Raw genomic sequence first — 26,638 nt, 5'->3', positions numbered from 1 at the left:
ATATATTTGCAATTTATAACTGAGAGACCAAAGTGTGGTGAATTAAAATTATAACAGGTGATATAATTTCATTACAACATGGGCAAAATTGCAATAATGGCTATGAACATCACATTCAAATCTGTTAACATGTAAATTAAATGATCAATTGTAAGATATGAATATGGGGTATGTCACAACCATTGATCATTGAATCCATTAGTTATTTTTGACAGAATTGTATTTTTCCAAAAACTGCACAGATCATGATTACAAGTAATTAATACAGATTAAAATACTAGAACTTCTCCTTAGTAGTATTTACTCATATAATTAGTAAAAACACTTCCACTGAATTGGAACAAGAAATGTTCCAGCTTCCACTTATGTACTGCAACAAGTTTTCACCAAATGACCCAGAAATGATATCACAATCTTTCTGACAAAACTTTATCATCTACATTTTTGGTGTCAATCGTTGTGTTGGTATCACACGAAGGCATCTGGGCAGCAAATAACGATAAATCCCTCTTCATAGCGTACGCATCTTCGCCATCGGCATAGTACTTAGGTTCAATTTCAGAAATTGTGAATTTGAGCGTTGTTGTATAAAGATTTAGGGCAGCTCTGTTACTTTTCCTGACGTGTAATGATACATACTTCGCGTTAAAGCACTCAACCATTGCTCTTGATGCCTGGTCCATTAATTTCTGAGCCAGACCTAGTCTTCGATGGGAACGTTTTACCGCTAACGACGTAATATGACCATGTGGATTGTCTTCACTATCTTCTTCCATTTTAGCGAGCACGTAACCTACAATCTGCCCCTTTTCGTCTTCTGCTACGTAACTTAGTTGAGGCCATGATAAACCATGGTAAAAGTAATATTTCATTTGATAATTCTCTGGCAGACACAATAAATTACAATGCTGCATGTTCATCAGGTCTTCCGGTTTCGCGCATCGTATATTCATTTTGATTATTTTTAAATGTATCCTTCAATTACAAATTTTACACAGTTCAGGGCAACAGTTCGGAGTCGTCTGGATGAGAAAATGCGATCACTCTTTCCTGTATTTCCTTCTTGGTCGGGCAGGCCTTTGTTCAGCAGGAGGTGGTGGAGGTTCGTTCATGCCACCAAGCAATTCCCTTACAAAACGAAACCGCGACAGAAAGATTTTCCATACGAGGTACCAACCTGTAACCGAGATAGTATTGGTCATTTGACATCGTTTGATATATAAGGAACACGAAGTCATACAAACAAAACAGCCCTCACCTATAACGACAATCAACAACACTAACAACAAGGCCGAGATCAGAGAGAATATTGCTAATAACAACTCCTTCATAGTAACAGAAAAACTAATTTCTATAAATCACTCCTTTTGTAAATATTTAAAAAATGCTAATTTGAATCATAACACCCAGTCGAATGAGGAGCATGCACTCATCACAGCAAACACGCCATTTTGATTACATAGAAAACAGCTGTTAGATTAGAAAAGTAATAATGTCTAAAGGAATGGGAAACTACCTCTTCAAAAGATTTCTGGCAAAAGTTATCACAGTACAAGAAAAGTACCACTGCACCCGTCTTTACCCTACGCAATCATCGCAAACTGAACGTTCAAAGAGTCACATTATCGTCATAAACGACTCAACAAACGACTATCATTCGGCCGCGCGAAGCTTATATGTCGACTGGTCGATAATAATATTGTCGATAAAACGAGTAGTTGGAGCTGTTTGTGTTTATTTGCGGACCGGACTTACATGTTGTATTTGAAGTAACAGGTGTGTATCTTTTTAAATAAATCTACATAAAAAAAGTATAATTAGATAGATTTCATTTAAAAGTACCTGTCGAAGATAGAGTGTTTTTCTCTGCAGTGCTATTTAACTGTTTTGTCAATTCTATGAATTTTTGCCAACTGTAGTAAAAAAAAAAATGCTTTTTCATTTTAGTGTTAACTATTACAGTTATCGCAATTGAAAGACATTTATTAAAATTGTAACAGAAAAAAACAGGTAAAAAGATCCACTCATTTCCATTTTTGGGAACTTTACTAGAAAAGATGTGATAACACCATTGTTATGTTTTGAACAATTTAAGAGGGGAATTATTTTCAGAGTAGTACAAAATAATTTGACGTAGTTGAGGCTCGACTGTATCACACGCAAAATTAGGATTTCGTAGTTTGTATTTTCACGCATCTCGTTCCATTGGGAGAACTGTGATAAATAATCTTGTTACTCTAATCCAAGGTATGTGAACACAGAAATGAAATTAGATAACTTCATTAAACTGTAGGCACTGCAGATGAAAACACACTCTACTTTTCTGTCAGGAACAACCATTCCCGTAATAGCTGCAACACATTAAAACAAACTTTTCAAGTTATTTTAACTTGTATGTATTTATCATATGTACAGTAGATATGGTCACTTTGTGCTCGTACATACATTAGGCCTACTGCTTTACCAACTTGTAAAATGAGCTGCAGTTAAAATAATAGTAATGATTCAAGGAAACCATTACAGCTGTATTAAAACACATTTAATGTATCACAACTGGTTTCGTTCTTTTAGAACATAGGTTACCGAGTTGTGCTAATATTGTACCATAATATAAAAGATATGGTTGTTATATGTGACAAAATTGGGGAAACGATGATCACTTAAACATTGCTGTGTATCTTAATTTTAGTACAAATGCCATGTTGCATGCACTTACTGCTTGCCAGATGGTCGGCAGAATGTTTGTCATAATCATTTCCCGATTTTGTCATTAATGTCACATATAACAACTGCACCTTTTATGTCATGATACTGATGCAACTCGTTGTGGCACAAGAAATGAGTGTTAATATAGCTAGGGTGGTTTTCATTAATCATCAGTGTTAGTGTCAGTCAACTATGGAGCTCAGCATTACAAAGAAGTTAAGACTTGTGACAAACAACAGAATTGGTTTTAAAGTTTGCCAGTTTTATTGGTTAAACTGTGCAGCAGTGTAACATAGTTGCATTCAAAAGACATCTTTCTTTTTACGTCTGCTTTCAGTTTTGCCAGATTTTGTTTGAAAATGAGTGACACAGTAGTAGCTGGGGCTCTCACATTTCACAACCTCCCATCAGATAGCATAATGAAGGTTTTATCTCACAAAATAGTTAATCAGGAGCCCTGTGTTATCTTAAAACTACATAAAGTACAAGATACAACTCTAAATTCTGTTATTGGTGGCAATTTATGAATAAGGTGTTGCTAACCTCCATCAAGTGAAGTAATATTTAGTGCCTACAAAGGGACAAAGGGAAGAATGTAAATGGTAATGTGTTATGATGAGACCAAACTAATGTTAAATTTTTTACAGGTATGGCTGGGACAAGTGTTATCAAAGCTGTACCATCTCATGACCTGCTCAGTGAACTGCGAGCATTCCTTGCAGGAGCAACCAGGTCAGTGAAGACAAATCCATTAGAACTTGCACGCAGAGCACTGTCATTACTGAAGACTCTACCAGCTACAAGGGATGCTGTGCTTGAATACTTTTGTACATTATTTGAAGGTTCAGTTTCCAAATACATGAGTGAAACTGCAGCAGGGCAGAAGGTAGGAGAACACCATTTATACTACTGTGTGTTTTCCTTGTAATCATTATCTGTTATCCTGTGTATGTAAGGCATACTTAGCACATACCTAATTTGGATAGAGAAATCAGTATTGCATTGTGTATGCATTTGCAAATGTTGCTGTAAACGTATAATCACTACAAAACAGCACAGATTTTCTATACCTACATATATACTCTGCAAACAAATGTACGGTACGTGACCAAGGGTAAATCGTATCACTGTTTGATTTCTTATCCATTCCATTCACATATTGAGCGAGCAAAAAATAATGGGTATACTTGGTTGTAGGGTACTGTAAGTCAGCTTAGACCCTTGATGAAGTTGCGTTGTGCTGTGATGCGTTTGTTGCGGAGTTAAAGTGAAATGTTTGGGACACCAGCTTTTGTACGTGTGGTTGGGGTATATCGGTATCTGGACTAGGGTTGAGCTGTATAGGTTAACTGAAGATTGGGATCTGGCTTTTATAATTGTGGAGAGGGGTTATTAGTATCCCAGTCTAGGGTTGAGCTACATATGTTTACTGGAGATTGGGATACCGGAATGTGCACTTGTGGGGGAGAGGGGCGTTAATGGTAATATGACCTAGGGTTTAGCTATATAGGTTCCATGAATTCAGTATTGTACTGCTGTGTATACTTCATTGCTATTTATTATTTGAAATAGTAAATGTAATAGTAACTGTCCCACATTTAGCAAAAGCAAAATATAGGCAGAAAAGATTATTCCGGTCTTGGGTTAAACTATTTAGGTTTACGAGAATTTGGGATACCAGCTTTTTTAGTTGTATGTATCGTGGTCTAGGGTGAGCTGTATAGATTAACTGAAGTCTGGCATACCATTACCTTATGATGTGCTTTGTATGGTTTTATTAGGTTTCATTTTTTGGCAGTTTTGTGTGTTTAGTTTTTTGCAGTGTGTTACACCATGTACAGAAATGTTGTTTTTGTTATTGAATTCTTAGTTCGTCCCTGCTCAAAACACATGCTTGCCCCACTAACTGCTTTGGGTTTAGTCACTGAGCTGGTTTGTGGGTTATTTGTATTTTTGTGACTGTTATGATCAATATTTTGATGGCTATGTTGGATACACTTGAAATAGGGGTTTTTGATATGGCGATAATGTCATTGGTCCAAGCAGATGGGCGGTATTGCAGTCTCTGGTAATTCACCAATAGCTGTATATATGCCTCTCTTCTCATATTCACATGATCCCTACTAAAGATATAAAATGGTGGCAGCATGGTGATTATACAGCCTTCTTTGAATAATGGTTCTCTAAATTTACACACCAGGGTTTTGCAAAAATAATGGCGTCTTTCTTCCAAGGATTTCCATTGAAGGCCCCTGTGTCTTTATGTTGCATGCGGCTGGTCCCGGCGGAGGTTTGAGTCCTCCCTCGGGCATGGGTGTGTGTGTGTTTGTCCTTAGGATAATTTAGGTTAAGTAGTGTGTAGGCTTGGGGACTGATGACCTTATCAGTTAAGTCCCATAAGATTTCACACAGATTTTAACATTTTTTTCTGTTGCAATTGTGTATGGTCTTCATAGGCCTGTTACAATCCTAGCAGTGTGTGTCCGAATTTGTTCGATATCTATTGTCAAGCCGCCTTGATAAAGGCTCCAAATGTGAGAACAGTGCTCTAGAATTTGACAGACTAGTGTCTTCTGTGCAATTTCAATTGCAGATTCACTGCAGTTTTCCAGAATCCTTCCAACAGAACTTCCATTCACTTTCCCTAATACAATTTTTCATGTTCATTCCATTTTTCTCTCCTCTTAGTCTGCCTTCTAAATGCTATGTGTCGTGTTGGCTACTTTTGGTGTCGGCACAAACACAGACAAGGAAGGAGAGAAGTTGCAATGACTGGTGGCAGGAATCCAAAATGATCTGTACATAACACTGGAATATTAATAGAACACTTTATTTCTAAAAAGGAAAGAAACAAAATTTAACTTCTTGTTATGAGGTGGTTTGATGTGGTTCCTGTGCCTCCTAAATGCAATTACTTTGACAGACTATTAATACTTACAGAACGCAGATTAAGTATTGTCTTCCTATTACTCAGTACTGATGCTCTTGAAGTCTCTGACGGGACGGACCCCGACCAAGGATGGGCAGCTGGTAAGGTCGCTGAACTGTCTTCCTGGAGGTGTGGCACTGCTCGCCCTTTCCATTGGCGTGTGAGTCAGCACCTTCTTGATCTTGTTTCGCGGCTCTGCACTGGTCAGAGTGCAGTCAAATGTTTTAGGACCGCACATTGTTTTATGATGTGCTCAAAATGTTCACCACTAATCTTGTACTCCAGTACTGTTGGGTTCTTTCTGTCTGTTATAGGCATTATCATACTTTCATCCACATTTAAAGAACATTGTCACTACTCTAAGTGCAATTTTTTCCCATGTTTTTCTCTGTTTCCACTGTAGAAATGACATCATTATCAAACAATCTTATATTGTGGCTTATCCTTTTGTATAAATTCTTAATTTATATTGAGAACATCAGACGTCCTATTATGCTCCCATGGAGAACAACCTTCGTTACTTTCATTTCTGTAGATCGTTCATTGTCTAGTATAACTTTTCTTTGTGTTAGTTGAATATTTATGAATCCAGTTACACACTTGGCAAGATACATCATTGGATCATATTTTGGCTAGTGGTTGACTATGTGGTATAGTGTCCAATGGCTTTTCTAAATCTAAGAAGGTAGAATCCACCTGTTTACTTACATATATTGCTTGTGAGATGTTGCATACAAATAAGGCAAACTGTGTTTCACATGATCAAACAATGGAAAATCAAGGATGGTATAACAAAAATGTTATGGAAAGGATAGACTGTTTACTCATCGACAGGGGTTGATGTTGAGTTACAGACAGACACAACAAAAAGACTTATACCTTTATATGGTGTGTTTCATATGAGTGCCTTTTCCTGAATCTGTGTTGATTCTTTAAGAGAAGCTTGTTTTCCACCAGAAACTTCATAATGTTTGAGTTCAGAATATGCTCTGGGATTCTGCGACAGACAGCTGCCAAAATAAGTCTTGCTAATTAAATATTAACAAAAAAGTGAGCAAGCTGCTGAAACACATCAAGGTAATTAAGTATTAGTAGAAAAATGACTGAATCAGAAAAAATTATTACATAAATTTATAATACAATCACAGTTGACGCATTCCATATGAAATGGCCAAATTAAAGATGTCAGGGATATTTATCTGCAATTCCATACATTTGGTCTTATACTCATTTTGTAAGCAGGAGTGCCCTGTACTCTTTTCCAGTCATGCAGGACCATTCATTGCACAAGAGATTTTCAATAAACATGACCTAGGAAAGGAGCTAATCCCACAATGTATTCAATGTCAAATCTAACTGGAATTCCACCAGTCCCTGGTATCTTCTTCACGTTGAGTAGTCTTAATTGTTTTTCGGTATTGGGGCCACTAATATCAATAGCTGTTATTTATGAATCTGTGGAACAGTCAAACAACGACGTAACAGCATTCCTTTGCCTAAATACATATTAAATGTGGAATTTCATATTTCATTTTCTTTCTGCTATTTTAAGTTTCAGCAACAGATAAATGTCATACAATATGCATCTATTTAATGAACTGTCTTTTTTTAATTTTTTTAATAACCCAAGAAACAGTTTACTGAATAAAATATTCTGTTGGACAACTACAATTTGTGTCTTCAGTTATAAGTCTTAATTCATTCAGTGACAGAATAATCAGTTTACTTAAATTGTCATAGTTATTATTTAATAGTGTTGATATTACTCAGATAGAGGACAACCACAGCAGTTAGTGCAAGCATGTTGAACACCTTTTCACTAATGCAGAACTACTAAAATTTATTAATGCCATTTTTGTGTTTGAGGAAAGCATAGTTTCTCTGAAAAATTCTATTAGTGGTTCAGTTATATAACTCTGCTCTGACAACAGGTTATTTTGTCATCAGTGTCATGTTGTGCACGCATTATTAAAATGTACAATTATTTTGACATTTTTTTATTTCATTAAACTGATCCATATGGCTGGTATTTACAAGAAGGCCTAGAAAGTAACTGTAACACTTGTTTTTATGAAAATTTATTGTGACCTCTTCTTAAAGGATGCTTTCAAAACTTGTGTTAGTTGGTTAGCTACATATTCCATTGAGCATATGAATGAGTTTTTTTATTGAAATTATGTGGAATGAGGCAATTTACAGGATGTGTATACATGATAATATATATAATTAATGAAGATTTTATTTTTCCGTCTTACTCAGGCAGCTACACTTAAAACTAGTATTTTTACATTATACTAGTTTTTAAATGAAATTTCGTCCATGGAATAGAAAAGGACATATCCAGAAGAAATGATTTTAGGTTACATTTAAAACTTGCTTTGCTATCTGTCACACATTATGTTATTGGGTAAAGATCAAAAATGTTTGTTGCTAGCCTGTGACATCTTTAATAATGGGTAATAAAGGCCATTTTTTCCTGTTATGTTGTGGACATGGACATCATTATGATTCTCAAATTGTGATGGTTAATTTATGATGAATTTTATTTGCGACTATTATGTTGGGATGGTACAGTTACAGTACCTAACACCTCAAAGAGGTACCTGTAAGATGACCGTTAGTGAACACCGCATATTATTTTTACTGCTTACTTTTGTGCAGTTAATACTTTCATTCTGAGTTACCCTAGAAAATTATTCATTAATATTAGGAGATTGATTTGTTTGTCCCCAAGACTAGCATTTATGCGAAGGGCAGAAGTAGCCGAGCATAACTGTTTAGGGACTCAGAAAAATGCTTCTTCCAGGTAAAGTTTTCATCAGTATGCACACCCAAAAATTTGGAGCATTCTACCCTGTTTGCTGGCTGCTGTTTGTGTGCTATATCAATTGTTGGTATGACTCTGTTAGTTGTACGGAAATGAATGTAGGTGTTTTCTAAAAAGTTACTGAATTACAAAATAATTCTATGAGTAACACCACTAAGAATCTCTTCTGTTGCTTTCTTTCTAATTGGGTTTATCATAGCACTAGTATCATTAGCAAAAGCACCAGTTCCGTTTCATAAATGTGGAAGGTAATGCACATATTTAAAGAATAGGAGTGGACCCGAAATTGAACCCCGTGGGATGCCCTTCATGATTTCTCCACAGTTACTAAAATTTTTTCTCTTTCCAACTTTGTTTGAATTATTCAGTGCAACTTTTGGCATTCTATTTGTTAATTATGATTCAAGCAAGTTGCTTTTAAAGCCATCAATTCCATAAGACTTAGTTTTTCTAAGAGAACAGGATGATCTGTGCAATCAAGCAACTTGGAAAGACCACAAAAAATACCAACTGATGATATTTTATTATTTAAGGCCTGTAGTATTTACTGAAAGAGCGTTATTTAAATTTTTCTTGTCATTGTTCTTAATATTTTAATCTGTCTGGAAAAATTCTCTGTGCCAGTTATTCATTACATGTATCACTAAGGGCATTATATATTAAGTTAGAACAATCCGTCAGACTTGTGTTTGAAATTCCGTCAGTTCCACCTGAGCTTTTGTTTTTTAGAACTTCTATAACTCTGTTAATTTCAGTAAAAGGTATTAGTATTATGTTTAATTGTTTGAAGTTTTGTGGGCTGATATTTTTAATACATTGTCTTCAAGTGAACTATTTGATCCTATTTTTGCTAAATGCCTTTTCCGAAAACTACCTAGAACCGATAGTTCAGAACCACACTCATGATGGAAACACGTTAGATCTGATTGCCACAGACAGACCTGAATATTTGATGTAGTCCACATTGGAACTAGTATCAGTAACCATAACACAGCTATAGCAACAAGGAATACCAAAACACACAGGATAAGTAAAACAAGCAGAAAGATTTACGTGTTCAGCAAACTAGACAGAGAAATACTATTGTCATACCTCAGTGAGGAACTGGAAACCTTTAGCTGACAGGAACATGTAGAGATAATGTGGCTTAAGTTTAAAAGAGTAGTTGACCATGCACTGGGTGGATATGAACCCAATAGAACAGTTCATAATGGGAGAAACTGTCCATGGTACACAGTAATACAGTAACTGAGGAGGGGGGGGGGGGGGGGGGGAACAGGGACTACTGCATGAAAAGCATAATACAAAGCATAGGGCTGTAGATAGAGGGATGCTGAATGAAACAAGTTTGGCAGTCAAGAGAGCAATACATGAAGCCTTCAGTGATTTCTGTAGCATATTATTGTCAAATGATCTTTCACAGACCCAAAGAAATTGTGGTCACATGTAAAGACTGTTAGCAGCACTAAACTCAGTGTCCCCCATGGACGAGACTGGAACTGAAGCTGAGAGTAGTAAAATGAAAGTAGAAATGCTTAACTCTGTCTTCAAATGTTCCTTTACAGAGAAAAACCCAGGAATATTGCCCCAACTTGATTCTTGTACCACTGAAAAGATAAGTGAAATAGGCATTGGTGTCAGTGGCATTGAGAAACAGCTGAAAACATTACAACTGAACAAATCCCCAGGCCCCAAGGCAATCTCTATTAGATTCTTACCCAATTCACAGCTCAGTTAGCTCCCTCTGTACTTCGTAACCTGTTGTTGATCCTTCAAACAAAAACTTTGCCCAGTAGTTGAAAGAAAGAACAGGTCACACCTGCTTTCAAGATGGGTAGCAGAAGTGATCCACAAAACTGCCTTCCAATGTCCTTAGCATTTATTTGTTGTAGAATCTTATAAGATATTCTGAGCTCAAATATAAAGGTGTATCTCCAATGGAATGACCTGCCAAACACCACGGATTTCGAAAATGTAGAACATGTGAAACACACCTAGCACTTTTTTCATTTGACATCCTGAAAGCCACGGAATAAGGAAGCCAGGTAGATGCAATGTTTCTGAAAGGGATATGACTCAGTACCATGCGTATACTGCACATCAAAAGTACGATCGTTAGAGTGCATTCCATAAGTAATGCAACCAGTTTTTTTCTGACGCAATGGTACACCACAGCGTGTTGTAACTGGCTGGGCTAAGTGGACGGGGGTGTTAGCTTCAAAACGCTCTTTGTCTCATTCGGCTGTGAGCTGCCGGAGAGTCAGGATGTGCATTTCCGTCAACCGTGTTTTGAGTTTATGTAACATAGCACAATGGATCATTCTGTAGAGCAACGGTACGCTATCAAATTTTCCGTTAAACTTGGGAAGTCCGCTACCGAAATGTCTCCATTACTTCAGCATGCCTTTGGGACTGATTGCTTGTCCAAATCACAAGTTTTCCGATGGCACAAGTCGTTCATGGAGGGCTGAGAGGAGATAACCGACGAACCTCGCAGTGGACGGCCATCAACCGCACAAGTCGATGAAAAATGTGACACGTGTGCGCGGTTGTTTAAACTCTGACAAATGACTGAGCCTTCAGTTGATAGCACAAACTCTAAACATGTCAAAAACAACCATTTTCTGCATTGTGACTGAAGATTTGAACGTGAGAGAGGTGTGTGCCAAACTCGTCCCAAAAGTGTTGACCGACGAACCCGAGCACATGCGAGTACTTCGGTGCTGAGAAATGTTGGGAATGTGTGAAAATGATCCTCATTTTTTTAAACAGTTATCACTGGCGGTGAGTCGTGGATTTTTTAGGACGACCCTGAGACAAAAAGGCAGAGTTCAGAGTGGCACACCCCATCGTCGACCCATCCCAAGAAGGCATGCATGAGCAAGTCGAGGATCAAAACCATGCTCATTGTCTTCTTTGACATCAGAGGCATTGTCCACCATGAATTCATTCCTACCGGAACTACAGTGAACTCAGCTTTCTACTTGGAAGTGCTCAAAAGACTGAAAAGGAGGGTCTCGCACTACTACCGATGTGACATCAAGGACACGTGAAAAGTTCACCACGACAACGCGTCGAGTCATGGTGCCTTCATTGTCAACGACTCCCTGTCCAGGACCAAGACCCCATTGGTTCCCCAGCCTCCCTACAGTCCTGACGTGGCTCCCGCTGACTTTTTTTTGTTTCCTCAGTTAAAAGGAGCCATGAAACGAAAACATTGGGACACAATTGAAAGCATCCAGGCACATGTTACATCAGCTCTAAAGGACATTCCAGAAAAGACATTCCAGGATGCCTTCCAGGCATGGAAACACCGCCTCCAGAAGTGTATCGATGCAAGAGTGTGCTATTTTGAAAATTTTTGATTATTTATACGAATATATTCAATAAATGATTTTTTATGAATTTGGTCACTTTACTTATGGAACGCACTGTGTATGGGGTATCAGATGAAATATGTGACTGGATTTAGGATTTTTGGTAGGGGAATGCAGCATGTTATCCTGGGTGGAGAGTGGTTGACAGATGTAGAAGTAATTTCAGGTGTACTCTAGGGGAGTGTTTTGTGTGCCTCGCTGTTCAGTTTGTGAAGCAAGCTGCAAATCATTCCCCATTCTGAAATCTTATCAAGCTACAACTGAATACTGGTACAGCTTTTCAGATTTTACTTCATTGTAAAGAACTGCATCATCTGTGAAAACTATGAGGTTATTATTTCAATTGTAAGAATAACCTCAGAGTTTTCACAGATGATCATTGTAGAGAACTGCATCATCTGTGAAAACTCTGAGGTTATTATTACAATTACAATAATAACCTCAGAGTTTTCACAGATGATGCAGTTCTCTACGATGAAGTAAAGTCTGAAAAGCTGTATCAATATTCAGTTGCAGCTTGATAATATTTCAGAATGGGGAATGATTTGCAGCTTGCTTTAAATGTTAAAAAAACCATAGCATCCTATGAACATAATATTGGTGAGTCACAGTTGGAATCTGTAAACTCGTACAAATACTTGGATGTAACATGTGGTAGAGATATGAAGTGTAACAATCATGTAGGCTCAGTTGTGGATAAGGCAGGTAGCAGGGGCTGTATCAATATTCAGTTGCAACTTGATAATATTTCAGAATGGGGAATGATTTGCAGCTTGCTTTAAATGTTAAAAAACCATAGCATCCTATGAACATAATATTGGTGAGTCACAGTTGGAATCTGTAAACTCGTACAAATACTTGGATGTAACATGTGGTAGAGATATGAAGTGTAACAATCACGTAGGCTCAGTTGTGGATAAGGCAGGTAGCAGGCTTCAGTATATTGGTAGAATACTAGAGAAATACAATCAGTCTACAAAGGAGATTGATTGCAAATCACTTGTTCCATCCATCCTGGAATATTGCTCAAGTGTGTGGAACCCATACCAAGTGGGACTATCAGAGTGTATTGAACATTACTGAGAAGGACAGCATGAATTGTCACAGGTTCGTTTGACCTACTGGAGGGTGTCACTAAGATGTTGAAAGAACTGAACAGCCAAACTCCTGAATATAGGCAGAAACTATATCGAGAAGGTACTGACAAAGTTTCAAGTCCTGGTTTTAAATTATGACTCCAGGAATATACCACAGACCCCTGCATATTGCTCCCATAGGAACTATGAGGATAAGATTAGATTAATTACAGCACACATAGAGGTGTTTAAATGGTCAGCTTTCCTACACTCCACATGTCAATGATATGGGAAAAGACCCTAATAACCAGTATAATGGTGTGTACCCTCTGCCATCCACTTCACAGTGGTTTGCTGAGTATAGATGTAGATGTAGATAGAAACACCAACCCACAATCTTTACATTTTTCTGCCAGACTCACTAATCTATGGCAAAATCTACATTTATCACACGTGACACTACTTTTACAGTAAACCAAAAAAGCATTAACACACGTAAACTGAAATGAAGTAAGAATTAGTGAATACTTATCTTCTGATGAGTTGTGTTACTATCTTCTGGGAATTAAACTTCCTGGCAGATTAAAACTGTATGCTGGACCAAGACTTGAACTCGAAACCTTTGTCTTTTGCGGGCAAGGGCTCTACCATCTGAGCTACCCAAGCATGACTCACGCCCCGTCCTCACAGCCTTATTTCTGCCAATATCTTGTCTCCTACCTTCCAAACTTCACAGTAGCTCTCCTGCAAACCTTGTGGAACAGGCTATCACTAAGCCATGTCTCCACAGTATCCTTTCTTCCAGGGGTGCTAGTTCTGCAAGGTTCGCAGGAGAGCTTCTGTGAAGTTTGGAAGGTAAGAGGTGTGATACTGACAGAAGTAAGGCTGTGAGGAGAGGGCATGAGTCATTCTTGGGTAGCTCGATGACAGAGCACTTGCCCACGAAAGGCAAAAGTCCCAAGTTTGAGCCTCGGTCCGGAACACAGTTTTAATCTGCCAGGAAATTTTATATCAGTGCACACTCTACGGCAGAGTGAAAATCTCGCTCTGGGAACTTCTGGGTAGCAGGCCGATATAACCATGAGAATGTAATACCTCACAGATATTCAGTGAATGTACAAGTTTTAGATTGCAGAAGTCACAAAACAAATGAAAACTAAAAATGCACTATATTTTTAACGAATTAAGGAAAGCAGTGTAATGTATCCAAAACTATGTGTACTGTTCCATACAGCTGGTGCTGTTGTCAAGTAGAGAGTATGGCAGATCACCACGACTGCCAGGTGTGGGTTTGAGACTTTTCAATAAATGCTTGTGATTTGGTAACCTTGTGAGCAGATGTGCAAGATCTCGTGCAGTACTGCCTTTGACTACTTCTCTTGGATTTGTTTTGAAAAGTTCAGGAAGTTATTCAGTAAGAAACCAGTATGTGGTTATTGTTGTACCTACTTCAACTTTAAATGTATTAATACAGCCAATTGTAACAAAAGAAATTCACACCGTACTTTTGCCTATGCTCATTTCTGTCTAAACTTTTGTTGAACAAGCATAATTGAAGAAGGTACAGGTGCATGAATGAAGCATCTGAAGGCCAAATTAACACAGAATTAAATCCATTAGCAGAATTCCCTCTGTTGATCTTCTGTTACTTTGTTACAAAGTTGATATTCACTGTATGGATACTTTCCTAACATTGTTATATCCAATCATAAAAGAACACCGTTTGTTCTTTTACGTGTTGCACGCATTTCCTTCACCTGTCCCATGAACAAAAATACTTTGTTATAGGCATCAGCTGTTGTTAGATGCTTTGATTGACATTGATCTTGTCGGCCGGGGTGGCCGAGTGGTTCTAGGCACTACAGTCTGAAACCGCGCGACAGCTATGGTCGCAGGTTCAAATCCTGCCTTGGGCATGGATGTGTGTGATGTCCTTAGGTTAGTTAGGTTTAAGTAGTTCTAAGTTCTAGGGGACTGATGACCTCAGCAGTTAAGTCCCATAGTGCTCAGAGCCATTTGAACCATTTTGAACATTGATCTTCAAAATATTTTTTTCTCTCTTATCTGTGCAGTGGAAGAATGCTTCTGTTGGAGACTCTGACTAAAGACTGGAGTATGAGCTGTCCCATTCTGCTTTCCTCAGGACCTTTAAAAACTTTCCCAAAAATTTTGCATGCAAACATATTCATGCTCTTTTTAGCGTACAACTCACCTCTCACTTCCACAAGCTCGCCCAGCTGTAAGTCACTAATTTAGCCCAACTCATTGTCATTATCTCTTTGTGTCTCTCTAAGTGTCACTGTCTCCTGTCTCACAGCCACAGTCACCTTTGTTCTCTCATAATACTACTGTCTCTTCTCACTGTCACTCTCTCCCACTTGATCTCTTTTACTGCAACTATCTCATTCATTCCTTCCCACTGCTGTTGTCCCTTCTCAGTGACACTGTCTCACTCTTACTCATTGTCATTGTGATATACTCGGTCTCTCATTGTCACTGGTTCTCACCTACTTACACTTTCTCTTTGGTTTTTTCTTCTCCCTCTGGCACTGTCTCCTTCAGTCTTTTCCTAGCACTGTTATTTCGCTGTCAACTGCATTCCCTTGTCACTGTGTCCTTCTCTTTCTCTCACACTTCAGTTGTCTCCTTTGTTCTTCATACACCACAACCACTGTATATTATCTTCCAATATTTATTACTTTTCTGCCTCTTTCCCACTACCACTGTTTCCTTCCTTCAGGATACAAAAGTGCGATTATGTTCCCGTGCCAAAATTTTTGGGAAATTTTTTTAAAGGTGTTGAGGAAGGTAGAATGTGAGGCAGGTGGTACCCCATTACCATATTCACCTTTTTTTCTACCACAATAGGAGTGTTTTTCACTGTTTACCTTCTTTTCTGTGCAAAAGCAAGGCATGCCATCCATAAGACACTTTTATATGTCAGTAAAATTGGAACTTGAATCACACAACAGTGTAAGTGATGATGAGAAAGGACCGACCATCATAATGGAAGAAGTAAAGTCTGCCATTGCTGCAATGAAAAATGGCAAAGCAGTAGGTACAGATACAATACCGGGAGAAATACTAAAATGCTTGAACCACAATGGAATAAGAGAAATATTGAGGTTATGTAATAAAATATATGACAGTGGTGAATGGCCTGAGGACTTTTTGACAACAGTAATGATTCCATTACCGAAAAAACAAGGAACCAAGAAATGCAGCAAGCACAGGACAATCAGCCTCATTTCACATGCAGCCAAAGTGATGTTAAGAATAATTAATAAAAGACTTGAAAAAGTAATAGAGGAGAATCTCGGTGAGGAGCAGTTTGGCTTTAGACGAAATACGGGCACCAGAGATGCAATAGGGCTCCTACGAATCTTGGGAGAAAGGTTTATTGAAAAAGGAAGAGACCTATATATGTGCTTCATCGATTTAGAAAAGGCATTTGACAATGTGGTTTGGGACAAGCTGGTGACTATTATGAGGGAAAAGAGAGTGGACTGGAAAACCAGAAGACTTATAAACTCATTATACCTTAATCAAAAAGTTTCAGTTAAAGTGAGAGGAGAAAGTACAAACTGGATCAGACTAGGGAAAGGAGTAAGAGAAGGATGCTGTTTATCACCTACTCTTTTCAACCTGTACTTGGAAAATATGATTGACCAATGCTCATTAGATGACAAAGGAGTAGAAATTGGAGGAAGAAGAGTAGGGTGCTTGAGATTTGCTGATGACATGGTCCTTCTAGCCACAGGGGAAAAAGAATTACAGGATTTGGTGGACACCATTGCAACTAACGGAAAAAAATATGGAATGAAAATTAACACAAATAAAACAAAAGTATTGGCAATAGGAGGAAATAAGGAAATAAAAATTGTGCTGAATGGAGAAACACTAGAACAGGTGCAAAATTTTAAGTATCTTGGAAGCAGGATAGACACCGACTGGAAGTACACCACAGAAATTAAAACAAGGATAGCAATGGCAAAAGAGGCGTTTTATAAGAAAAGGAGAATCTTCTGCAGCGGTCTGGACAGAGAACTCAGAAAGAGACTCATAAAATGTCTTGTATGGAGTGTTCTTCTATATGGCGCTGAAACATGGACTATGAGGAAAAAAGACAGAGAAAGGCTGGAGGCTTTTGAGATCTGGACATGGCGGAAGATGGAAAGAATAAGTTGGATGGACAGAGTAAAAAATGTAGAGGTACTGAGAAGAGTGGGAGAGAAAAGACAGTTACTAGATGTAATAAAGAGAAGAAAAAGAAATTGGATTGGGCATATATTAAGAAAGAATGACAGACTGATAAAAACGGTTTTAGAAGGTTATGTAGAAGGGAAAAGGAAGCGAGGAAGGAAGAGATTCCAGATACTGGATGACATGATGGATGGTACAACATACAGCAGCCTTAAGAAGGAAGCAATGGATCACAGAAAATGGAGAGGCAAAGGACCTGCTAATATAGCAGATAACTGGTGATGATGAAAATTTATATAGTTTACCTATGAAGAACTGAAATAAGACACAACTAATTTTGAAGCCATGTTGATTAATTTTACATATCAGACCGGATTTTATGTGCACAGAAATTTTACATGTGCTTCAGTATGACATGGGGCTCCCAGAACCCTTCTGATGATAATGGAGACATTTTACAGCATATTTTTCCATGCTGCATCACGTTATAAATTACATTTTCATCTCACACTTGATTTTACATACGTATTTTATTTGTACAAGTAGGGTAAGTTTCAACCTCTGTATCTCGGAAACGGATAAAGATATCAAGAAAATTTTCAACATTGTTCGAGATTGGGCTCTTTAGTAATATATCATAAAAATTACAGTCATTTGCACTGCATAACCATCTTGGAATCCATGGCTTAGTTGTGATGCCCAAAAACCATGCTTTGGCAATATATCTCAATAAAGAATAAAAGATTTTTGAAAACAGGAAGGTGACACTTCTGGATAAATGCCCAGAGAACGTTCTGTTAAAATTTGAGCATTTTTCTGCCGTTACTTGTGCTGGCAGCCAAAAAATAGCGAAAAATGCCTCTTTTTGGATTTTCTCAGGAACTGCCCATGAACCAAATGGTGCCTCCATAAGCCCGTTAAGGTGAGCCATAGACCACATCTAATGCAAAAAGAATCACCTGAACCAATTTGCTCCATCTGCCTAGGCTGGAGGAAATGTGTAATATTCAAACTTTGACCCTGTACATAGGATACTTCCATTAAGATGATTGTTCTGTTGGGTATGCAATTGATTTATAGCCCAAGGGCTATCCGAAACACATGACACTACCTTTCTATCACCAATAGAACCCAAGGTACAAGTCACAGAAAAATCCTGTTTTTTATGCATGGTGTTTTGGAACATACAGTGATAAGCCAAAACATTATTTCCACTGCCCACTGCAATGTTGGATGCCACCTGGTGGCGTTGCAGCCACATGACGCAGTAACAAAAGTATGTTAGTGGAGCAGACATGGATGGGGCATCACCCTAGTGAAGATACAGGCTGTCAATGGGGACATCCATTGAGGTAGCCAACTTTGACAAACGTCAGATTATTATTTCACAGAGCTTGTGAACGATCATCTCAAAAATGGTGAAGCTGGTTGAATGTTCATGTGTTACTGTCATGGGAAGCTATGGAAAGAGGTAAAACCACAGTGAAACTACCACTAGATGCTAAATGGTTGGACATCCATGATTCTTCACAAAGCATGGGGTTTGGAGGCTTGTCTGATCTGTAAAATAGGATAGATGGCAATCTGTGGCATCTCTGCTGAAGGAGAACATTGCTGGTGCACTTGCAAGTGTTTCAGAGCACACCATTCGTCGTACATTATTGAACATGGAGCTCTGCAGCAGACCACCCCTATGTGTCTGTATGTTGACCCAACGATGTTGTCAGTTATGATTGCAATAGGCACTGGACCATCAGGATTCGACTGTTGATCAATGGAAATATATCAGCTCTTTGGGTGAATCACATTTTTGCTACACTAGGTCGATGGTCGTCTCCAGAAACTCCATCATTGATGTGAATGGCGGCCCAAAATGTGCAGCATGCCACGGGCACAGGCTGCTGGGAGCAGTATTATGCTTTGGGAGACATTCTCCTGCATTTGCATGGGACTTGTGGTAGTAATTGAAGATATGCTGACAGCTGGAACCACCTGCTTCCCTTCATGCTTGATGTCTTCCCCAATGGTGGTTATCTTTCAGCAGTACAATTGTCCATGTCTCAGACCCAGAACCATGCTACAGTGGTTCGAGGAGCATTATAGTGAACTCACATTGATGTCTCGGCAACCAAATTCACCTAATGTAAATCCTGTGGAAGCCATCTCAGTTGCTATTGGGCTATTGGGCCCCAAATCAGCACCCGATTATTTGCGCAAATTACCTCCAAAAACCTACCACCAAAGAGTTGAATCCCAGATATGCAGAATAAGTGATGTATTTCATTCCCAAAATGGACAATCAAGCTATTAAACAGGTGTGCATAACATTTCAACTCGTCAGTATTGGTAGTGCATGCTGTCGCATGCACACCAATCAGTCAGCCTCAGAATGCAGTATATCTAAATTACTCCCCCCAGGGGGTGCACAGGTCTTTTGTGGTTACTTGTTTGGTGCACACAAGGCCCTGAGCTATTGTAGCCTTTCTTCTCTCCCAGGCTGCATTCCCTTGCTGTTCCTTTTTGGTCTTGTTTCTCATGTTTCCATACTCTCCCTTTTTTTCCGTGTCCCTTGAGGTTTGACCTCCCATTCTAAATTCTGTTTCCATAATGTGAGCCATTTGGGGAAGAAGGCTCATCCCTAGCATCTCTGGCTTGCTTTCCTGTCCCCCTTCTCCTCCCCCACTTCCCCTTGCATGCTGGATTCCCCAATCAATAAAAAGGAAAGGAAGATTCAGGAATTCAAAATTCTCGACTTTCTACCCTATCTTGAGACCCAACAGAGATTCGACCCTCTCCACATGGTATCTTTGTCTACCTCTGCTTCTGTTGTGTTCTTCCCTCTTCTTCTTCTTCTTCCTCCTCCTCCTTCCATCCCTCCCTCCCATCCCTCCCTACTTCTGTCCTGTCCCCTTTCTCTTTCTTACCTTCTGGTGGTTAATGTTCCCTCCCACAACTCCTTGTTCTTGCTAGGAGAAGACACTTTCTTCCCTTGCACCCACCGTGGATGGGACTCCCTCTGGAACCTCCCTCCATGACATTTCCAGGATAAGAAGCCTGTTACTTCAAGTTGGACACCAGATCCACGTTCTGTGGACCTCAAAGCTGTTCGTTCTCATTTGGTTCTAGATATTGCTGCCACTTGCTCTCTTTCCGACAATACCTCTCGCCCTTCGAAGAAGAAGCTGTGTAAGTCTTAGTATGAGCAACACCCCCCTCCCCCCCACACCACAGGAGGTATTGCCCACTCCCTCTCAAATAGCATGCATCCAATCTTATATTAATCAGTGTCACTCCGTTCTTACTGGTGATGGACGCTGACTTGGCATGATGACCAATGACCAATTCTGGCCTATTTGACTTCCATCTGGTCTCTTGTGCTACTCTCCTCTGATAGAACTGTAAAGGGCACTATCATCACCTTCTAGAATTGCAGTCTCTTCTTCCACTTTCCTCTGTAGCTTTCGTTGTATTGCAAGAATTTTGTTTTGATTGACTCTTCATGATTTCTAAGCCTTCTGCCGGAATCGTGTCAGCACTTTGCGAGCCTTCGGTGGTGTCTGTTTGTTAGTTGGCTTGGATGTTGTTGGTTCATGGGTTTCTCTTTATACTGTGATGGAAATGGTGAACATTTGGATCCACTTAGACTCTGTGGTGACAATGTTCAATTTTTATCTCCCCCAGACCAGTATCCTCTGCTTCCTACTCTTCTTGCCCTCGTTTGACAGCTCCTTCCTCCCTTCCTTCTCCTTAGGTATTTTAACACCAATAATCATGTGTGGAGTGGTACCGTGACCACTAACCGGGGCAGGATTGTTGAAGACTTGCTGACAGTGTTTGATCTCTGCCTCCTCAACATTGGAGCCCCCACATACTTTAGTGTAGCACATAGCACCTTCTTGGCCATTGGTCTTTCCATCTATAGCCCTTGATTCCTCCCCTCCATTCAGTGGGGGTTTCATTATGATTTGTGTGACAGTGATCATTTTCCAATCGTCTTATTTTCTCTCCAATGTCATTTTCCTTTATGCCCACCCAGGTGGGCTTTTACTTATGCAGATTGTGATGTCTTTTCTACGACTGCAATCCGAACTGCATTTTCAGATGGGCTATGGCAGAAAATTTAGTCCACCTGCAGTCCACTATCCGAATGGCTTTTGCCATTGTCAACACCTTGTTGCAATCGCCTTCGGTCTGTGTAAAGCTTATGATACCATGTGGCACCACCATGTCCTTGCCACCTTATATGAGTTGGGCCTCTGTGGGCCACTCCCAATTTTCTTTCATGTCGCACTTATCAGGTAAAGTTTGGCATATCCTGTATCATCTTCCACCAGCAGGAGAATGGGATTCCACATGTTTCTGTTTTGGGTGTCTCTCTCTTTTAGTGCTATCAATGGTCTGGTGGTAGCTGTGGGGCCTACGGTGTCCCCCTCTTTGTGTACTCATGAATTTTGCATTTATTTTTGTTTGTCCACACTGATGACCTTGCTGCAGTGGTAATGCTACTTCCTGCCAGTTCACTGAAGTTGGGCACTGTTGGGCTTGGGTGGCATTTGGATGAGCGACCATCTGGTTCTGCCAAGTGCTATTGGCAGTCGGGCTGCACTCAGTCCTTGTGAGACCAATGGAGGAGCTGCTTGCTTAAGGAGGAGTGGATCTGGTCACAAAAACTGGCAACAGCTGGAGGCAGGGTGCTGACCACATGCCCCTCTATATCCGCATCCAGTGATGCCAGTCAGCTGAGAATGACATGGCGTTCGGCCGGTACTATCGGGCCTTCCGAGGCCTGTTCAGACAGAGAAGTTTGTATGTCCTCGATGGGAGTTGTTTAACACAGACTGCAAGGAGCAATACACTGAGCACAATCTTGTGTTCTTACTCATGGCTTCCATTTTTCAGTTGCCAACATGTGCGTTATGCATTTCTGTCATTGCCTTATAGTCCATCCTAATCCAAATCTGTATCTTGGTGGCTTGTCCGTCAATGTAGTGGATTCACATTGTTATTTAGGACTGGTCTTTGATGTCTAGTTGACATGGCTTCCCCATATTTAACTAAAGCAGACATCTTGGTCACACCTCAACGCTCTTTGATGCCTCAGCAGCACCAACTGGAGTACAGACCATTTTACTCTGATACAGCTCTACCCAGCATTGGCCCAGATGTGTCTGGATTATGAGAGTCTCGCATACAGCTTGGCATCACCTTTGACTTTACAGATACTGAACACAGTACACCAGTGTGGGATACAACTGACAGCTGGTGCTTTTCAGACTAGCACTGTGATCAGCCTCCTAGTGGAGACAGGGGTTCCACTGTTGCGGGGTCTGCGCCATCGACAGCTGATTGCTTATGTGTTATGCATCCATTGCTGCTGGGAGCACCTGACTACCGTCTGCTCGCGCCAGATCCAGAGACCCACTCCCGCAGCAGTGGCCTAGGCCTGAGGTTATGACTGCCATCTGTATCTGGTCCCTTTTTTCTTAACTCCAACTTTTCCCTCTATCATTTCTTCTCTGGGCCTGTTCACATACACCTCTGGTGCTTGTCCCATCCGCAGCTCTGTCTTGACCTATCATGAGGTCCGAAAGACTCTGCTCATCCTGAGGCCCTCCACTGCTAATTCTTCTCCATTCTTAGTCCATCTTGGGCTTCAGAAGTAATCTATATGGATGATTCAGTGGTTACCCATTGTGCGGGCTTTGTGTACATTCATGCGGGTTGTAATGAACTCCGTTCCATGCCAAATGGCTGCAGTTTTTTTTCACTGTGGAGTTGTTAGCCATGTCTTGTGCTATTGAGCATATCTGTTCCTGCACCAGTGAGTCCTTCCTCATCTGTAGTGACTCTTTGAGCAGTTTACAAGCTCATGACCAATATTACCCTTGCCATCCCTTGGTCCTGACTAACCAGAATTACCTTTTTGCCGTCGAATAATGTGGATGGTCAGTAGTCTTTGTCTGGACCCCGGGTCACATTGGGACCCTGGGGAATGAACTCACTGACATGCTGGCCAAATTGGCTACTGGCAAGCCGCCTCTTGAGGTCAGTTATGTGGGATAGGCTCCTCAATTGGTGTTACACCAGCAAGTTCTAAGGATTTGGAATATGTTATGGCATATTCTGACTTTGCTGAATAAACTGTGAATGATAAAGGAGACTGTGAATTTGTGGAGGCGCTCCATGCAGACCTCTTGCAAGGATTCCGTCATACTTTGCCTGCTCCGCATCCTCCATATTTGGCTGACTCATGGTCATTTCTTCTGTTTTGAGAATCGGCCTCACTGTCATTGTTGTGCCCATTTGACGGTTGTCCACATTTTGCTAGACTGTCCTAACTTAGCCACCCTGCAGCGGACTCTTAACCTTCCTGACTCCTACTCGTGGTATCAATGGACAACGCCTTAGTGGCTAACCTAGTTTTACTGTTTACTTGTGAAGGGGTTTTTACCACTCTCTCCAATGTAGGGCACCTCACCTTTGTTGGCTCATTGAGGGTTTGGCAGGATGTCCTGTTGCTTTCTGTGCCCCAAACTGGCAGCAGCTGTCTGGGCTTGGTGGTCTGCCCCAGCCCTCGCCTACCTGCTCTTTTGCTCTTCCTGCCCCTTCTCACTGTTATGTTTGGCTTGGTGTTCTTCTTCTGTTTTCCTGTGCTTCTCTCACCTTGTCTGTGTTCCTAGTCTTTTCTGGGTATTTTGTTGAGTCTCATGCATCTGTTAGATTGTGGGGGGGGGGGGGGGGGGGATGTGGTATGCCTCCCATCATACTTTCTGCCTTTGGGGGCCTTCGGCTGCTCCCTGGTTGGGGCACGTTGCCCTCCCTCCCTCTCCCCCCCCCCCCCCCCTCTTTTCTTCTTCCTTGTTCCTTTATTTAGGGTTTGTTCATCTTTTGTAGACTTTACTTTCCTTAGGTTTTGTGCATTAGGCCCTTCTTTGATGTGTAGTTTTGTTGTCTTGCCAGTTCCAGATAGGAGGGACTGTTAACCTCATAGTGTGGTCCCTTTAATCATTAAACCAGCCAATCAAAATAACTGTCCATTACAAGAATTACAGTTATTCTCGTGACATTTTGTGAGTTGCCAACTCTCGCCCAAACTGTGAAATGTGGAAATCAACTAACAAAAACAACTTTGACAAAAGACAAATTTTTATGGCATGTCACCTGGGAATGGGCATCTCTGGAATGTAGTAACTTGTTGGTTGTGTGTGTGCTACTGTCATGAGCATTTATGGAAAGTGGTTGAAGGACAGTGAAACCACAATTAGGCGTCAAGATGTTGGATGTTCACATCTCATCATGGAAAGTGAATTCAGAGACCCACCCATTGTTTAAAGCAGGATAGGTGGCAATCTGTTGCAGATCTGACAAGATAGTGCAGTGCTGCAGGTACAAGTGTTTCAGAGTGGACTGTTCAGTGCACAATCTTGAACATGGGATTCGGTATCAGACAAAACCTTTTGTGTGTTCTTACGTTGACTCAGTGACACAGTCAGTTGTGATTACAGTGGACATGGGATAACCAATATTGGGCAGTGTTATCCGATTGGCTAAATCAGGTTTCATTACACCAGTTCGATGGTTTTGGCCGGATATGTTGTCATCTGAACAAATGGCTGCTCTAAACATATACTACATCATGGACACAAGCCAGTGGGGACTGCATTATACTATGGGGGACATTCACCTGGGCTTCAGTGGGATGTGTTAGTAACTGAAGGCTGTGAACTGTGTGAATGTTACTGCATATTACCTGCATCCCCTTCATATTTGATGTATACCATGATGGTGATAACGTAATCCAACAGAATAAATCTCTAAGTCACAAGGCTAGAATCATGCAATAGTGGTTTGAGGAGCAAGATAGTGAACTGATGTTGGTGTCTTGGCCACCACATTTGCCTGATGTGAACCCAGTGGGACACACCTGGGATACTGTTGGGCATCAGTTCCACCCTCAAAAATCATCATTCTGTAATTTATGGGAATTGGGTGGTCTGCATGTAGACATCCGATACTCAAGAAACCTACCAAGGACATGTTGAATCCACAGCCAGCTGAATCGCTACTGTATTGTGTTCCAAAGGTGTACCAATGTTCATTTAATCAGATGGACATAAGTTTTTGGCTGATCAGTGTACTTGAGACAGGATTCAAACTAGTGGAAGGTATGTTACTAAACACTGCCAACATACTCAAGACAAAGGCTCCTTATTGCTTGAAAGTGTAAGTAATGTGCAGAAAATGCACTGTGGTGTGGATGTCTCCTATAAAGAACCTAATGCCCACATATATATAGGACAGATTTCTCTTACATTATCTCTTGCTTCACCATAACACAATCATGTCAGTGAGGTGGATCTCACTTTTAAACAGTAACAACTGTAAAGGGCATACTGAAGTCTTAGAAGAACAACTGCTATGAGATGGCAACATTGCATTGCAGTAGCTGCCATTGCTTACTGATTGACGTTTTTTTTCTAGTATCCTACATGTCCAGTGGCTGGTGAACACGAGAGGTTAGTTTAATTTGTTGCCAGCTCAGCAAACAGCTCCAACAGTTCAGCAGTAGCTGACTCAGGTTGCTTAGCATTTAACCATTCTTTTTTCCATTTTTAAATAAATTGTACATATTGAGATTGTAGTTAGATTGCAGCTTCACAAGTGAATTTAAATTCATCACTGCATAAAACCAGCTATCATGTCATTACCTCTTATTTATGTTATATGTCATTCTGAAGGTGAATGCCACCAGCACTGCTCTGGAAAAGATGTAACTAGTAACACGTTAGCCATCATTGTTGTCCACAGTGATAACTCCAAATTGCACGCTGTGTGGTATAAATTAAGCATTTGTGGATTGTTATTTACTGATTGTGCTTTTGTTTCAATTTAGGATACTGCTGAATTGTCCATTGTACCTACATTTATGTGTTGCTGCAATGTGGTTTAATATTTTTGGAAGATAGCTAATAGACAGATAGTGTATGTACTGCTACTCGGAAGAATTTAGGGTTACTCATGTGTAAGGAAAGTGGTAAGTGGGGCTGGCTTTGCCTGAGGTGAGATCATCAGCTTTTAAGTCATTTGTTGCTTTGTCAGAATGACTCTTAGAAAGACTTGTCAGCATAATATATCTTTGCTTGTCTGCGATCAGGTGACTGTGATTTCTTGACATCCTTGAATGTGATATCTTTTATTCCCACTCACACTGCAAGAAATGCCTTAAAATGAAAGAGCATCACACTTGAGTAATTTATTGCTAAATATCCATTGCTATTATGTCACCATCACACAGTGAAATTTGTACTTTGGATTCCTGGTGTAACTCAGGATTCCAGATAGTTTCAGATGAAGAATAATATCACAGTTTATCAAATTGTCCACAGTATGAATCACCAAGGAGTCTTCTACATGCGCCTGGGAAAGGATTTGTCTGGGCCAAGGCCTCCAAGCCATTGCAGTTCATTCTAGGATCCAGCAAGTCCACCTTCATGAATGAGGTTGTTATTTGCGGAGATGC

At 40.1% G+C, this 26,638-nt stretch overlaps 2 protein-coding genes across 3 annotated transcripts in view; one reads left to right on the top strand and one right to left on the bottom strand.

Moving 5' to 3' along the window:
* Positions 1-202: 202 nt before the first annotated feature.
* Positions 203-1,666, bottom strand: LOC124789331 (N-alpha-acetyltransferase 10). The gene is made up of 2 exons (XM_047256649.1): positions 1,517-1,666; positions 203-1,177 (listed from the first exon to the last, which is right to left on the bottom strand). Exon 2 carries the CDS (start codon positions 951-953, stop codon positions 408-410), a length of 546 nt encoding a protein of 181 aa, XP_047112605.1. The 5' UTR covers positions 954-1,177; positions 1,517-1,666; the 3' UTR covers positions 203-407.
* A 42-nt stretch (positions 1,667-1,708) lies between these two features.
* Positions 1,709-26,638, top strand: part of LOC124789838 (integrator complex subunit 5) — a 127,254-nt gene continuing 102,324 nt past the window's right edge. The window contains exons 1-2 of one of the 2 annotated variants that reach the window (XM_047257334.1): positions 1,709-1,776; positions 3,354-3,592. In XM_047257334.1, coding sequence (XP_047113290.1) covers positions 3,356-3,592 — 237 coding nt within the window. In that variant the 5' untranslated portion in view covers positions 1,709-1,776; positions 3,354-3,355. Of the gene's footprint in view, positions 1,777-3,353; positions 3,593-26,638 lie in introns of those variants that run through there. The other variant, XM_047257335.1, reaches the window with a different exon arrangement.

The sequence above is a fragment of the Schistocerca piceifrons genome, chromosome 3 (genome assembly GCF_021461385.2).
Source record: "Schistocerca piceifrons isolate TAMUIC-IGC-003096 chromosome 3, iqSchPice1.1, whole genome shotgun sequence".
Classification (NCBI taxonomy): Eukaryota; Metazoa; Arthropoda; class Insecta; order Orthoptera; family Acrididae; genus Schistocerca; species Schistocerca piceifrons.
This window is presented reverse-complemented; position numbering and strand designations above follow the sequence as displayed.